Raw genomic sequence first — 13,603 nt, 5'->3', positions numbered from 1 at the left:
TGTGATTGCCTTGTTCGGCATGTTGCAAATGAAATATAGCTTAAGTTCCTTAAAGGTGCACATTTGAGTATATTTGACTTGAATCATGCACGAATTGGGTATCTTACATTATGGGTTTGCTTTCCAATATAGACTGTTAAATGATGGATAATTTTATAAGAACATATTGTAACTGATACATTATGATGTATTCAGCCCAATGCTTGTCCAGATAAGAATTCATTTCTCTTACATCGGTATGTTCACCAATGAATTGTCTAGTTTTAGATAAGTGTATTTGAGAAATTACAAGTCTAATTTATTATAAATTATGAATTTCAAGAATGGCACCTTTTCTAATGATTACCACATTTTATCATCGGTGAATCTCAATGATCTGCTCTTACATGAATAAATGAAATGGCAGTGCGTGTCAAACTCAAAATAAACCCTCCTAATTTGTAAACCCATCAAATAGTTTTAGAAAAATTATTAAAAAAATATTCCACAATAAAAATAATTTTATTTCTAAATTTTAGGAAAATATCAAATTAATGCACAAATTTTTTGATATTATTAGAATATATATTTAACATTTTAAGCTTGATAACACACTCATATATATATCAGAATTTTGATGCAAATAAATATATTAATATTTTATTATAATATAACAAATGATCATACCCCCCCCCCCCAACTTCATTCATTTATAGCCCTTTTCATAATGCCCTTCAGTTTTTGTGGACTTTCCATTCACTTTGTGAACCCAAAAATATGATTAAGAAGTGTTTACATTATTAATTACACATAAAATTATGACTATCCATGTGAAATACTAGAATACACATGATAAACTCCATTGAGGTTTTTTAAACAGTTGGTGATCATGAGGAATGAGTCTTATTTCTCATTCGTGATGGTTCAATAATTAAGGAGATGAATTCACATCCCTTCTGGTCTTGGTCCCACTCTCACATGTAGGAGCTACTTAGCACTTGGGGTTCGCCACTTACCTTCCTCCTACCTGAGAATAAAATATGGATACTCATCTCTTCTTGTTCAAGAAAACAATATCAATGAGTATCAATCAAACATCAGTGATTTATCACCTTTTCAAAACATTCCTCCAACTATTTTGACTTGATGGTGGGAGGATATATACAATATTCAATGAGATTTTAAGCAGTTCAAGAGGAGATCCAGCATCTCACCGATTGCATGTATATGTCTAGAGGCTGGGATAATTAATGGCTTAAAGAGACTCTTCTACGGATAAAAGTTAGATTTGAGCCAGTTCCGCACAAGGTGATGATATAATCTTTAACTTATAGTTCAGTCTGGTTTATGTTATAATTATTTTTCTACATATACTAACTTTGAATGTTTAATTAAGGGTACAAAATTCTCAACAATTCATGACCGAAGGGAAAAGAAAAATATATTTAATAATCACTTTAAATTTTCATTTATAAAGTTATTTTTATCAGGGCTATTTGAATTGAAATATATCCAGCATCAGTTTCATCATCATTTAAATATTTTTATGTGATCATGAACCATGAATAATAAACATATCATAAACAAAATTTCAAGAAATATCAACACTGTAAATATAAGTGTATACAGGTATATCATTATCTGAAGCTTTCCACTAATTACCTATCTGAATTCACTCTCAGAAAATATTATTATAAGAAAATAACCAAATAAAAAAATGATAAAATTCCTAATGGCAACTTTTCTCTGACAAATTCATCAATTGATGAGCTCAAAATTTAGGTGAATAGCTTCATCCATTTCTCTTTTTGTAATTTTTAAAGTTACAATCACAAACAGCCTTGTTCATTAAGTGCACTCATCAAAAGCAAAATAAATCATCAGTGAAGGTTATGAATTATGAAAAACCACCTCTTTCTTGGACAGACATAGGGTTGAATAAATCAGAATAGATCAGATCTAACATGACATTGGCACCTACAGTGCAAGATTCAAAGGTTTCATATGTGTCAAAATCAAATCCACCCTTATCCAACTTCAATTATATTTCACCATCAACATACCCAAATCTACAATACTTTCAACCGTCATGCTATCTGTGTATTTTTTTTTCTAATATCCCTGTTGGAGTTGTGAGGCGTCTTCATCTTCTTGATGGTTGTAACAACTAACAGGACTTGGCATTTATACTTTGAATTTTTTTAAGTTCCCTTTGACAGTCTTAAACATGTTCAGCAACTCAGCTAGAGTAACTCAAATTTTTGTAATGTTAAAATTAATGATGAACTGAGAGTACGAGTCTGGTAGAGACTGAAGGATAAGGTTGGTGCTCAAGTCAATAGGGAGCTTGACTCCCAACACTTCCAACCGTTCAATCAACCCATTCATCTTCAGCACTCGGGTCCACACCAACAATGATTCAGCTACCTGAGATCTAAATATAATCTTTCATATGTCAAATCTCAAATTTATACTCTTCTCAACAATGACCTATGTTAGATGAAGTAGTATGAATATTGGTTCATATCCTCAAGCTTCCTTTATAACTCATTTCTCATGGAGGCTAACATCTAGATATGAACTGAGGTGTAATGATCCTTCAACTCCTAATAATTATTCAACTCTCCTTTAGTATCATCTAGTAAATACCGTATAGGTCTATAGGTCGCCAGGATGTACATCTTTTTTATACTTAAGAGGAATATTTATATTTTAGCCAATGAATAAAGTTTTGGGCTTTTTAAATGGCTGGCGTCGACAATATCTCATGTCAGATTACTTAAAGGTGTTTTTTTTTTGGAGATAATGAATGATGAATCCCTACTTCAAGCATATTTTTTTGTTTAAATAAATACTCTTTATTAATTTGAAAATTATATAAAACCCTCATTCTAGCGGAAGAGAACTCAATGATCTCCGTATGGGGATCATATTCTCAAAGACTTGGCTTTCAACTTTAAGGATGCTCAAAAAAATTTAATGCAATCATCAATAACCCATCTGATGAGACTTAAAATGTTTATAATATCTGATCATATTTTGGTTCCCAAAGCTTTAGTGGCCTGGCGGTAGTACAAAAAACATTAACTTTGACCTGAGGAATACCCACGTTCCTTTAGGGAAGAAAATATGAAAGCAGCCCTTATTTTATGAATCTTTAAAATATTATTGGACAAATATATATTATTTCAATTATCTATGACCTTGAAATTATTTATACATTGAAAATAATTTATCATTTAATTTCTTCAGTTATCTTTTTATTCATTGTAGATCTTTATGTTGGAGGAATTTCTTCACCTTATTAAAACCCCAAATTATTCATCTTATAGCCATTTAAAATAAATAAAGAAGAGATCCTAAAATTTAGCCATGAATACAATACCTCATCGCTCATACATGCATTAATATGTTTTAAACTGAGAAAATTTGGACCACGGCTTCAAGCTAAGAATACCATAAGATTAAGAAATAATTTTAATATATAGATGTGTGTTTTATTTTATTCAATTTATTTCTTAAAAGATAGATGATTTATAATTTTATGGTAAATCCGCAAAGATAAAGAAATTTAGCTTGAGGCAACTTTATGAGGGAAGAAGTGAGAAAACTATATTGACCCAACATCATTGTTCAAAAGAGGAAAAGTGAAGAGCATGTTGTCGATTTTGACTCTTTTTGTATATTGGTTTAAAAATTCTAATGCACTAAAATTTAATAAATTGATTATAATAAAAATATAAATTTCATAGTGACCCGATTTTTATCCAAAGAAATCATTTGACCCAATTTTACAAGTGACATCACCCTTGATATAGCCAGAAATTTGCCTCTAAATTGAAATCAAATCATAGAACACAAGTTACAATAATAGTCATCTCTGAAAGACATCAACTAAAATACAATTTTAAAATTATAACGGAAAAAGTAGTGTCCATGATTATTTTTTTCTCAGTTTTGTCCATGCCAAAATGAAGGGGTAAAATAGAAAGATGGGTTTCAAAAGTTGGACCAACACTCAATTTTAATCTCAACCCTAGGATAAACGTATGATTCAATAAAATTTAAAGTTACATCCATTTGTGTGCCACCAAACATCCCCCATTCGATAATTTATAAATTTTGGTTAAATATGTCGTCTAATGGTTATGATTTTACAATAGATTTGAGTTAAATATGAGATTTGATGAATAGTTTTACTTAAGGGCATACATTATGGGTCAAATCTAGAAGGACCAAGTATTGAAAAACTGAATTTTTGCTCACCCATTTTTAAGGGATTTTATATATTTATCAAGAAGTAAGTCTATTTTAATAAAATAAACTAGCGAAAATTATTTCAAAAATACTTCAGAAGTAGCCTGAGATTCTTCATGTATTAATAATTTCGAGAACCTTCCCTAAGTTCCAGAACTTTCGGTTGACTGAGTTGGTCAAATTTGAATCCTGACGTGGCGGGTTAATACTTAATAAGGATTACTTTTTCTTTAACAGCTAATTAAGTTCCTAATTTTCGTATATATTTTGGTACCTTCTGGAGCGCAAGTGCTCAATGTGTGTACGCTTTTGATTTATTTTTGTTCTTCGTCGCCCTCTTCTCCGCGGCCTCCCTCTCTGATGGCATCTCCGGGGCAATCTCAGGCGAGCCTCCTTCTTCTGAAGCAGCTCAAAGGTATTTTGAGCCGTGATTTTGGCTTCGCGATCCTTCGTTTCCGCAGTTTCTCTTTTTTTTTTTATAATTAAATCTCGTCATTCGTTCAGATCTGAGCAAGAACCCGGTGGATGGCTTCTCGGCTGGTCTAGTGGATGATAAAAATATCTTCGAATGGAGCGTGACGATCATCGGGCCGCCTGATACGCTTTAGTGAGTTTTCTCTGTGGGCTGGACTTTCCATTCATGCGTTTTTATTGGTCTTGGATTTCAAATTCTTATTTTTTGAATTCTCGTTTCCTGCCGTTTTACCTTGTAGATGCTTCCGTATTGCTTAGATTTTGCCATCTTTGGACAAATCCTTTGCAAGATGTGCTATTTTCCCCAAACAAACTTATCTAGTTTAGATGTAAAGAAACAAATTTCATTGTTCCTTCATTCCGGAGTTTCAATGCTCGATTCAATCTTTGATTTTCATCCTCTTCTGTTTATCATGAAATTTACTTCACCGATCATTTACTGTGCTTCCTCATGTGTCCCGTTATTGTATCATTACAGTGAAGGAGGCTACTTCAATGCGATTATGAGTTTCCCGGAAAATTATCCGAATAGCCCTCCTTCTGTCAGATTTACATCAGAAATGTGGCATCCTAACGGTCTGTATGAGTCGTTTCATCTCTTCTAATTTTATTGTTGAAAGCACATCGATCAGATCTTCTTACATCGATGTCTTCTGACGGTTTGCATTCTGCCAAAGCATTCAGTATACCCTGATGGACGTGTATGCATTTCAATCCTCCATGCCCCTGGAGATGATCCCAGCGGCTACGAGCTTGCCAGTGAACGTTGGTCGCCTGTGCACACGGTCTCCCTCTCTCACCCGTCCTCCCTGCCTCTCATCCTCCAACACTTCTATTTATTTTTATCTCTTTATATACATCTATTTATTTGTGTGTACATATATCTCTCCAACCCTTCATCTACTTATGTTGTTCCTTTTCTATTTATTATTTTAATCTCCATCTCAATCCGTCAACCATTGTCTGTCTCTTTACATATCTCTCTCATCCTCTTTTAAATTTTGATGTCCTTGTTCTGTAGAATTGTGTCTTTCTCTTACACGGACTATTGATATCTTAATCGAAAAAATCTAACTTTAAATGTTCTATTTTTTCTTTCAACTATTCTACTGCTTTCTTTTCTGTTATTTTAGTGGTATTATTCCGAATATCTGTCAGTGATTGCTTAAATTTTTCCGGGAAGGTGTATGTTGGAGGGCATTACATTTCATTTGCGCAGTAGTCTGGAGGATTTGTGCTAACTGTTCCAACCGCAATAAATGAGTGTTTCTTTGTCACATATGGCCCACATTCTTTGACGTTTTCCCTTTTTTTGGGCAACAGTCTGATGAAAAGCTAGTTGCCTTTTTTCCTGTTTCCTTTAGTGTATGTAAATGGATATTTCATTAATAATTTATATCTGTATGCGCAGGTGGAAAGCATAGTCCTCAGTATCATTTCGATGCTTTCCAGCCCAAATGACGAGTCTCCAGCAAACATTGAGGCTGCTGTAAGTACATCTTCTACACTCTCTGACGCATCTTGGTTGCTGTTTTTTACGCTGTTGTTATGTGGTTGATTGGATTTTAACATTCTTTTTTATAACAACCTGGAGTTCTTATTGGGGAGAGGGTGGCGCTAAGAGGACCTGGTGGGATCGATATTGTACGGAGAGACAGAGGAAGGAAAAATGATAACTTAATTATTCTTCCATTCTAAACGGAGAACCAACCTATTTACAGGGAAATACATATTTGGGATAATCACCGGCATACCCTTTGTGCGGATGACTAAAATACCTGGAGATATGACAGGGGATCGAATCATGTTTTGATGAATTAATGAAGAATCTCCTTTATAATATTGTGACCGGTTTCATACCCTTCAATTGGCACTTTATGTGGCTTTTTGACTTTTGATTGGATTTGAGCATCTCTTTTATTTGTGTTACCCTGACCTTTTGTTTCAAATATAGTTAATTCTCTCAATAAATGCTGAATCAGATATTTTTAGTTGATAATCTCAGTCGAATGTGACTAAGGACTACTCTAATTATCAAATGACGGTATGATAAGCTGCTGTTGACCCGCCTATTTTTTCTCCGCGCAGAAAGAATGGAGAGAGAAGAGGAGCGACTTCAAAAAGAAAGTCAGCCGAATAGTCAGACGCTCTCAAGAAATGCTTTGACTCAATCAGCTCTTGCTGAGTGTTGTTTTTTTGGGGTTATAGCAGCTTGGTGGTCAACGGTCTCTGATGTCCGTGGTTGTGTGGTTGACTTGATGAGAGAGGAGCTCCATGCTCCGGTGCCTTGGACTTATGGGTTGACCGGATTTTTCTTATTGAGCCTCGTCCATCAGCTGAAACTTGGGCTAGTGGTGGAGTCGTAGTGAAAGTCATGGTCATTTCTCGAGAAATCTTAAAATCAAGTAAGACTACCATGGCCCCTATTTCTCTGCTGAACACCTATTTTTTGCTTTTTCTTGAGTCGTTCCAAGCGTAAAACCGTCTTTTATCGCTTCACAAAGTCTTCATGATAGCGCAAGCCAACCATTCCAAATTCGGTTGATGAGGCTCATATGAATGGGTGAAGAGATATTTTGCTCCCTCAATCCATTGCCTCCATCAATAGTAATATATTTATCAATGAGAGATGAAATACTCTATTTGCGGTGTATAATCAATCTTTTTACCTTATTCATATGCCCGAATATCTATTATCCATCCATCCTTCCATCCATTTGTATGCCTAATTCTTTTTTTGCTTGAGGTTCTTGTTGATGGTCCAGGCACGCTATAAGCTGCCATGTTTGTTGATCAATTTAGGTCATGGAGAACAGTAGGTTTAAGTTCATTCTGCATAGGGTAGAGCGAATTTCCCAGATAAGTGTATCTTCTTTGGGTCCTGAATATGTAGTCAGTTTAAAACTAACAGTACTTTGGAAGGTCTTAAGGGTTAATCTTAGACTGTCCAAGATTTTGTAGATTTCAAGATTCATTCCCCGTTGGCCACCTCCTTCTTGGGCTTATAAGTAGAGGTTTCCTCTATGAAACATCAAAGAAGGAGAATCTTGTGAAAGCTCATGCGAGAAGTCGACAAATGAGTCTTTAGAGTGTTCTATAGGTAGTCTGTGAGTTGAGAATTTTCATCTTTGGGGAGTGATGAGAGTTCATGCACTTGTCTTTAGATTTTCAAGTTCCGTCGTTCATTTTAAGTCTTTATTGTCGCGATATGTTGTCATTTATGATTCTACATTTGGGGTTTTTCTCTCCATCATAAGTACTGGGAATTCAGTTTTCCTAGGTAGAAATCCAATATTCATCATAAGTACTGGGAATTCAGTTTTCTGGCTTTCTCAAAAATATTCAATTTTGCGCAGAACTTTTAGTGCCCTGGTTTTAATACATCGGGTGATCTAATGATCTAATCAACAAACTTCCCTCGCGGTCACCCATCCCAAATTGCTCTCACCACAGCATACCTAACTTCAGAGTTCTCGTCTTGTCGTATCCGCTTTGGCACGCCAAGCTGATCCTTGAACCAAACAAACTTGCTCTCTTACTGCTTCTCATGCTCACATCATCTTTCTAACCTAAAGTCTAATTTTCTTAGTGTGCTATGTTTCTCCCTTCCTACATTACCAAACTTCAACAAAGTTTCTCTCTTCATTTCTCTCAAACTCCAGCTAAAAACCAACAAGGTATTTGATTTCAGGCAGTATGTTGATGAATACTCTATTGGACTCACATATTGGATTATTGTTAGTTGTTTTGTTAGTTAAGAAACAAAGTAGAGCCTTTGTTATTTACTAAGTAAAACAATATCTCTCTTTATATCTTACACGTCTCTTTTTATGATAATAATCATGATATAAGAACACAACCCTTCCTTGAAGTGGCATGGTACAGTTGCTATATACCATTTTACGAAAGGAGGCAGTATGTATTAGGATTGGTAGAGAGATACAGAGAGGAAGAAATGCGACAAAGAAAAACTGCCATCAAAGGGGATTCAAAATGATTTTGGTTCATATTTTTTTCTCATTAAAGAGAAAACGTTCGAAATATCGCTTTAGATAAGTTTCAAGACATAATAATCATGCTAAGATGACACCTTGAGATAACGCAGTGGAACAATTTGTTATTTGAAGTGGACAATAGCTTAGTATTAATTTTGTGATACAAAAATGAGACTCAAAACCACGGACTGTAGATCTATGGAGATGTCAAGCTGATATGAAATATTTTCTCCCCCAAATTTTCATGATGGCTTAAATGAGAAATATGAACTCATTCTCCAAGTATTGTGTCTAAAGGTTAGGGAAAGTATTGAAATGTTCAGGTTGGATGGGATCATGCAGTAAAAACTGACTTGCGGGGTCAACTACTGATGGCCGATGCGATAGGACGGATGGAATGGGATGGAATGGAATGGTCAGTCATCTGTCACAAAGTCTGCAGTTAGGTTTCCTTTCTGTCCAAGGGACCGGAGAGAATAGATGGATGACAGTTATAAACTAATGGTAAATCACTTGCGCCCGATGATGGAATGGGTCGGAACATAAGGCACATACTCTTACATTATGTTCTTGTTCCGAGGCCAGGGTTGGATGAATGATGACAGCAAGTAATGGAATGGATGACAAACCATTGATAACATCATGCAAATAAGAGCTTATAAAATGCTAATTACATCATATTTGTGGGTTTTTAGTGTTTCAAAACATCCAACTCTAGTGCATGTTATCACAATTTTATGTTAAAACCCTTGAATAACGACATATAAACACGTACTTTTTGAACTTATCAACCGTCATCCGTCCTCCAGACTTACAAGTGGATCGATTAACCCGATCTTTTCAAATGGGCAGGTCAGTGGTTGGGCTCACGTCTGGTCTGGTTTTCTGTCTGCCCTGACCCAACAACTTGACCAATGGTTCGAGGAACCCGACCCAACCACTTGAACCATGGTTCAACTAACTGGACCCAACCACTTGAACCATGGTTCAACTAACTGGACCCAACCACTTGACCCATGGTTCGACTAACCCGACCCAACCACTTGACCCATGGTTCGACTAACTGGACTTAACCACTTGACCCATGGTTCGACTAACTGGACTTAACCACTTGACCCATGGTTCGACTAACTGGACCTAACCACGACCATGGTTCGAGACTAACCCGACTCAACGACTTGACCTATGGTTCGAGACTAACCCGACTCAACGACGAGACCCATCGTTCGAGACTAACCCGACTCAACGACTTGACCCATGGTTCGAGACTAACCTGACCCAACCACTTGACCCATGGTTCGACTAACCCGACCCAACCTCCTGACCCACGGTTCGACTAACCTGACCAAACCACTCGACCCATGGTTCGACTAACCTGACCCAACCACTTGGGAACGGGGCAGCCCAACCGACGAGCAGGTCACCTAAGCTGAGACACATCCCAATTCATTATCTCAATATCTACTAACCATCTCCATGAAAGCCCCTCACTATAGGCCACAAATTCCACGTCATATTCACATGAAACCGATGATATTGTGGACTACTTCCAATGGGCCTACTCGCATGTATTTTATCCAATAAAATGAATAAATTCAACCGTTGAAAAATGCACATATGATTGATTGATTGATTATATAAGTCCAAAAGATAGACGTTTTAGAGAATAAAAGAGGGGTAAGGGGCCTGGAAGTTCGCGGGCGTCCCCTGGGTTTGGCGGCGATGTCTGCGGGGATCTGCGGTAAGCGGCTGTGGATCGAAGAGATTTTCGGGAGCTCGTCGGCGCCTTCGTCGGCGAAGAAGTCCCGCTGTTCCCACGTCGGTTCCCCCGTCCGATCGTTCAAATTCGGCCTCGGTCAGGAGGAAAAGATTTCCGCCCTCCTTCGTATGTTTCCCTCCATGGATCGGAAGGTAAATTTTGGATTTTTTTCCGATTTGGGCATCTTCTGAGGAAAATTATGCGGTTTTGTCTTTTTGTTTTTTGTTAAATACTGTTGGGTAATCTAGGATTGCTGGTTCTGTTTGTTATTTTGCTCCCCAATTAAATTAAAGAATTGCAGGGTGTGTTGCTATGCGGCTTTGGTGGGGCTTTCTCTCGTTCTTTGCACGATCTAGGTGATGAAAATTATGCGGCTCTGTCGTGTTGGGTAATCTAGGATTGCTGGTTCTGTTTGTTATTTTGTTCCCCAATCAAATTAAAGAATTGTTGGGTGTGTTTCTATGCGGCTTTGGTGGGGCTTTCTCTCGTTCTTTGCGCGATCTAGGTGATGAAAATTATGCGGCTCTGTCGTGTTGGGTAATCTAGGATTGCTGGTTCTGTTTGTTATTTTGCTCCCCAATTAAATTATAGAATTGTTGGGTGTGTTTCTATGCGGCTTTGGTGGGGCTTTCTCTCGTTCTTTGCGCGATCTAGGTGATGAAAATTTTGCGGCTCTGTCGTGTTGGGTAATCTAGGATTGCTGGTTCTGTTTGTTATTTTGTTCCCCAATTAAATTAAAGAATTGTTGGGTGTGTTTCTATGCGGCTTTGGTGGGGCTTTCTCTCGTTCTTTGCGCGATCTAGGTGATGAAAATTTTGCGGCTCTGTCATATTTTTTTAAGGTCGCTCACCGATTATAATTAAAAATTCTCAAAGTTTGAATGAAGACAAAGGGTGTTTGTACACGCGATTAATTCTCAAAGTGTGTTTGTAGAATCGGTTGATTTTGTATATCTCAAGGCGGACTTCAATCCGGCGGATCGTATTTAATTCGTCTCTATCAGTCATATTTTGGCAGCAAGTTTAGTGATTCTCTGTTACTCTTTTTTTGTGATTGCTCTCCAGGTTGTGGAAACTGTTCTTAATTCTCACGACCAGAAAATAGACGATGCGATTAATAGCCTCCATTCGCTCTGTCTTGGGGAGATATCTGCTCCAAGCGAGATCCCAAGCTCAATTCCTTTATCTATCTCTGAAGATCAGCCTGTTGAAGGTTAGATAATTTTTTATTTGGATATCTAATTTCATGACAATTTATTTGATGAGATCCTACTTGACTTCTTGGTACAGACTATCTCAGAGACCCATTATTCTTTTCATCAAATTATTATCCCCTATTAGAGCACGGAACCTCTAGTTAATTTTGAACTTGGGTTCCTGCTGTAGCGCCTTTCTGCTCTCCATGATTGATCCACATCTTCTCTCTCTCTCTCCATATACTCTTCCCTTTAAAGTTATACCTGGAGTTTGAAACCCCTCGTCCATATCTAGAGTGTTACAGCCAATCAAATTCATTTTTTTCAGCAACTGTACATACTCAGATACAAGATATACATAAAAATAATACACAAACAAATTTGGGGCCGGAATCGATTCCGGAGGGCTCCTCATGGGTGGATATCCTGGTGCATGAGATGATGGAAGCCTCAGACTGGAGTGATGTCCGGGCTCGTGTTTCCAAGGTCTTGCTAGGCTTTGAAAGTCACATCATTAATCACTCCACGTCACCGGATCAGGTGCTCAATCTTGAGTAGAAAACTGATTCGATGAGCATGGATCTGATTGTGTGTTTTTGTGAATAGATGGAGACAGCTTCCCTGAAGGAACATTTGCAATGCTTGCTCAGAGATAATCAAATTTTAAAAAGGGCAGTGGGAATCCAACATGAGCGCAACCTCGAGCTCGAAGAGAAGTCTAAGGAGGTTCAGCATTTGAGACACGTGATAAGCCAGTACCAGGAGCAAGTTCGCTCCTTAGAGGTGAGGGACTGCATATTTGTCCCCTATTTATTGCCTCATAGGTCTTTCTTTCTCTCACGTATTCTACACGTCAATGATTCACATTTTCTTCCTTATCCTCTCCTTTTTCTCTCTCGAGCTGCAGTATTTTTCTATTATTTGCTGCAAATTGATGTGGGCTCTTTCCTCTTTTTCTCCCCCAATTCTACATCCATTTGTCTCTCCCTCTCACTTACTGAATTAAATGGTTCGCTCTCTCTTTCACATTCTCTTCTTCTCTCTTGAGCTGCGGTGTTTTTCTATTCTTTTGTCACGTTCTCTTCTTCTCCCTTTGCTCTCTCTCACTCTTTGTCTATAATTTAATGGCTCATTCTCTCAATTTTTATTTTCTTTTAGGTTGCTGTTGTTTCCTTGTTGCTCTCTTTCATCCCCAACTTCGCAATAATTCTCTCTCTCTCTCTCTCTCTCTCTCTCTCTCTCTCTCTCACCTAGTCTACCTCTCAATGGTTAAATTTCTCCCACCGTTTCTTCTCTTTTGAGCTATTGTCTTTTGCTATTCTTTTGTACAAATTGAGTCGAACCGTTTGTTGTCTTTCTCCCCCAATGTTGGAACCATTTCCTCTCTCTCTCTTTCTCACACCTATACATCTTAGTGGTCCTCTATCATTCTCTCAACTTCTCATCTATTCACTCTTTTTCTCTCGTGAGCTGCTGCGAACTGATATACACCTTTTGCTCTCTCTCAAACTATATAACTATTTTAATCTCTCTCTCTGTCTTGCAGATGAACAACTACACATTGAAGATTCACCTACAGAGAGCTCAGGATGCAAGATCGATTCCAAATCATTTTAACCCTGATATATTTTGAGTGTACTGATTTCAGATAAAGGCAATGCTTGCACATCGATCCGTAAATGTCGGGTAATGATTCTGGGAGACATCCCACAGCAAAATCTACACTTCTCTTCGTGACCAGTATAGATGTATGGCAACATGAAAGCAGTAATACGAGACTCTGTCTACTGCCTTGGCGTATGAAGAATTGAGCTCCTGTTGACCCTCATAAGTTGACATATTTTAGGGGAGCTAGTCCAATGTTGGACTGACAAGCAATGTAGTATATAGGAAAATAGAGGCTTGGGCTGTATCATAAAATAATGAAACATTTTCTTATTTCAA

General features: G+C 37.3%; 2 protein-coding genes across 3 annotated transcripts; both read left to right on the top strand.

Annotated features, from left to right (window-relative positions):
- Nucleotides 1–4,496: 4,496 nt before the first annotated feature.
- LOC144714137 (ubiquitin-conjugating enzyme E2 7-like) lies at nt 4,497–7,061 on the top strand. Its single transcript, XM_078588826.1, has 6 exons — nt 4,497–4,651; nt 4,741–4,843; nt 5,189–5,286; nt 5,395–5,495; nt 6,122–6,199; nt 6,799–7,061. Exons 1-6 carry the CDS (start codon nt 4,597–4,599, stop codon nt 6,874–6,876), a joined length of 513 nt encoding a protein of 170 aa, XP_078444952.1. The 5' UTR covers nt 4,497–4,596; the 3' UTR covers nt 6,877–7,061.
- Nucleotides 7,062–10,366: 3,305 nt separating this feature from the next.
- LOC144714136 (uncharacterized) lies at nt 10,367–13,603 on the top strand. Of its 2 annotated transcripts, XM_078588824.1 has the most exons (6): nt 10,367–10,616; nt 10,766–10,852; nt 11,529–11,676; nt 11,988–12,199; nt 12,266–12,442; nt 13,206–13,603. In XM_078588824.1, the coding sequence occupies exons 1-6, from the start codon at nt 10,428–10,430 to the stop codon at nt 13,290–13,292; spliced, it is 900 nt and encodes a 299-aa protein (XP_078444950.1). In that variant the 5' UTR covers nt 10,367–10,427; the 3' UTR covers nt 13,293–13,603. The 2 variants fall into 2 exon arrangements, with proteins under 2 accessions (XP_078444950.1, XP_078444951.1); XM_078588825.1 differs by lacking the exon at nt 10,766–10,852 and having other exon boundaries at nt 10,368–10,616.

The sequence above is a fragment of the Wolffia australiana genome, chromosome 17 (genome assembly GCF_029677425.1).
Source record: "Wolffia australiana isolate 7733 chromosome 17, ASM2967742v1".
Lineage (NCBI taxonomy): Eukaryota > Viridiplantae > Streptophyta > Magnoliopsida > Alismatales > Araceae > Wolffia > Wolffia australiana.
This window is presented reverse-complemented; position numbering and strand designations above follow the sequence as displayed.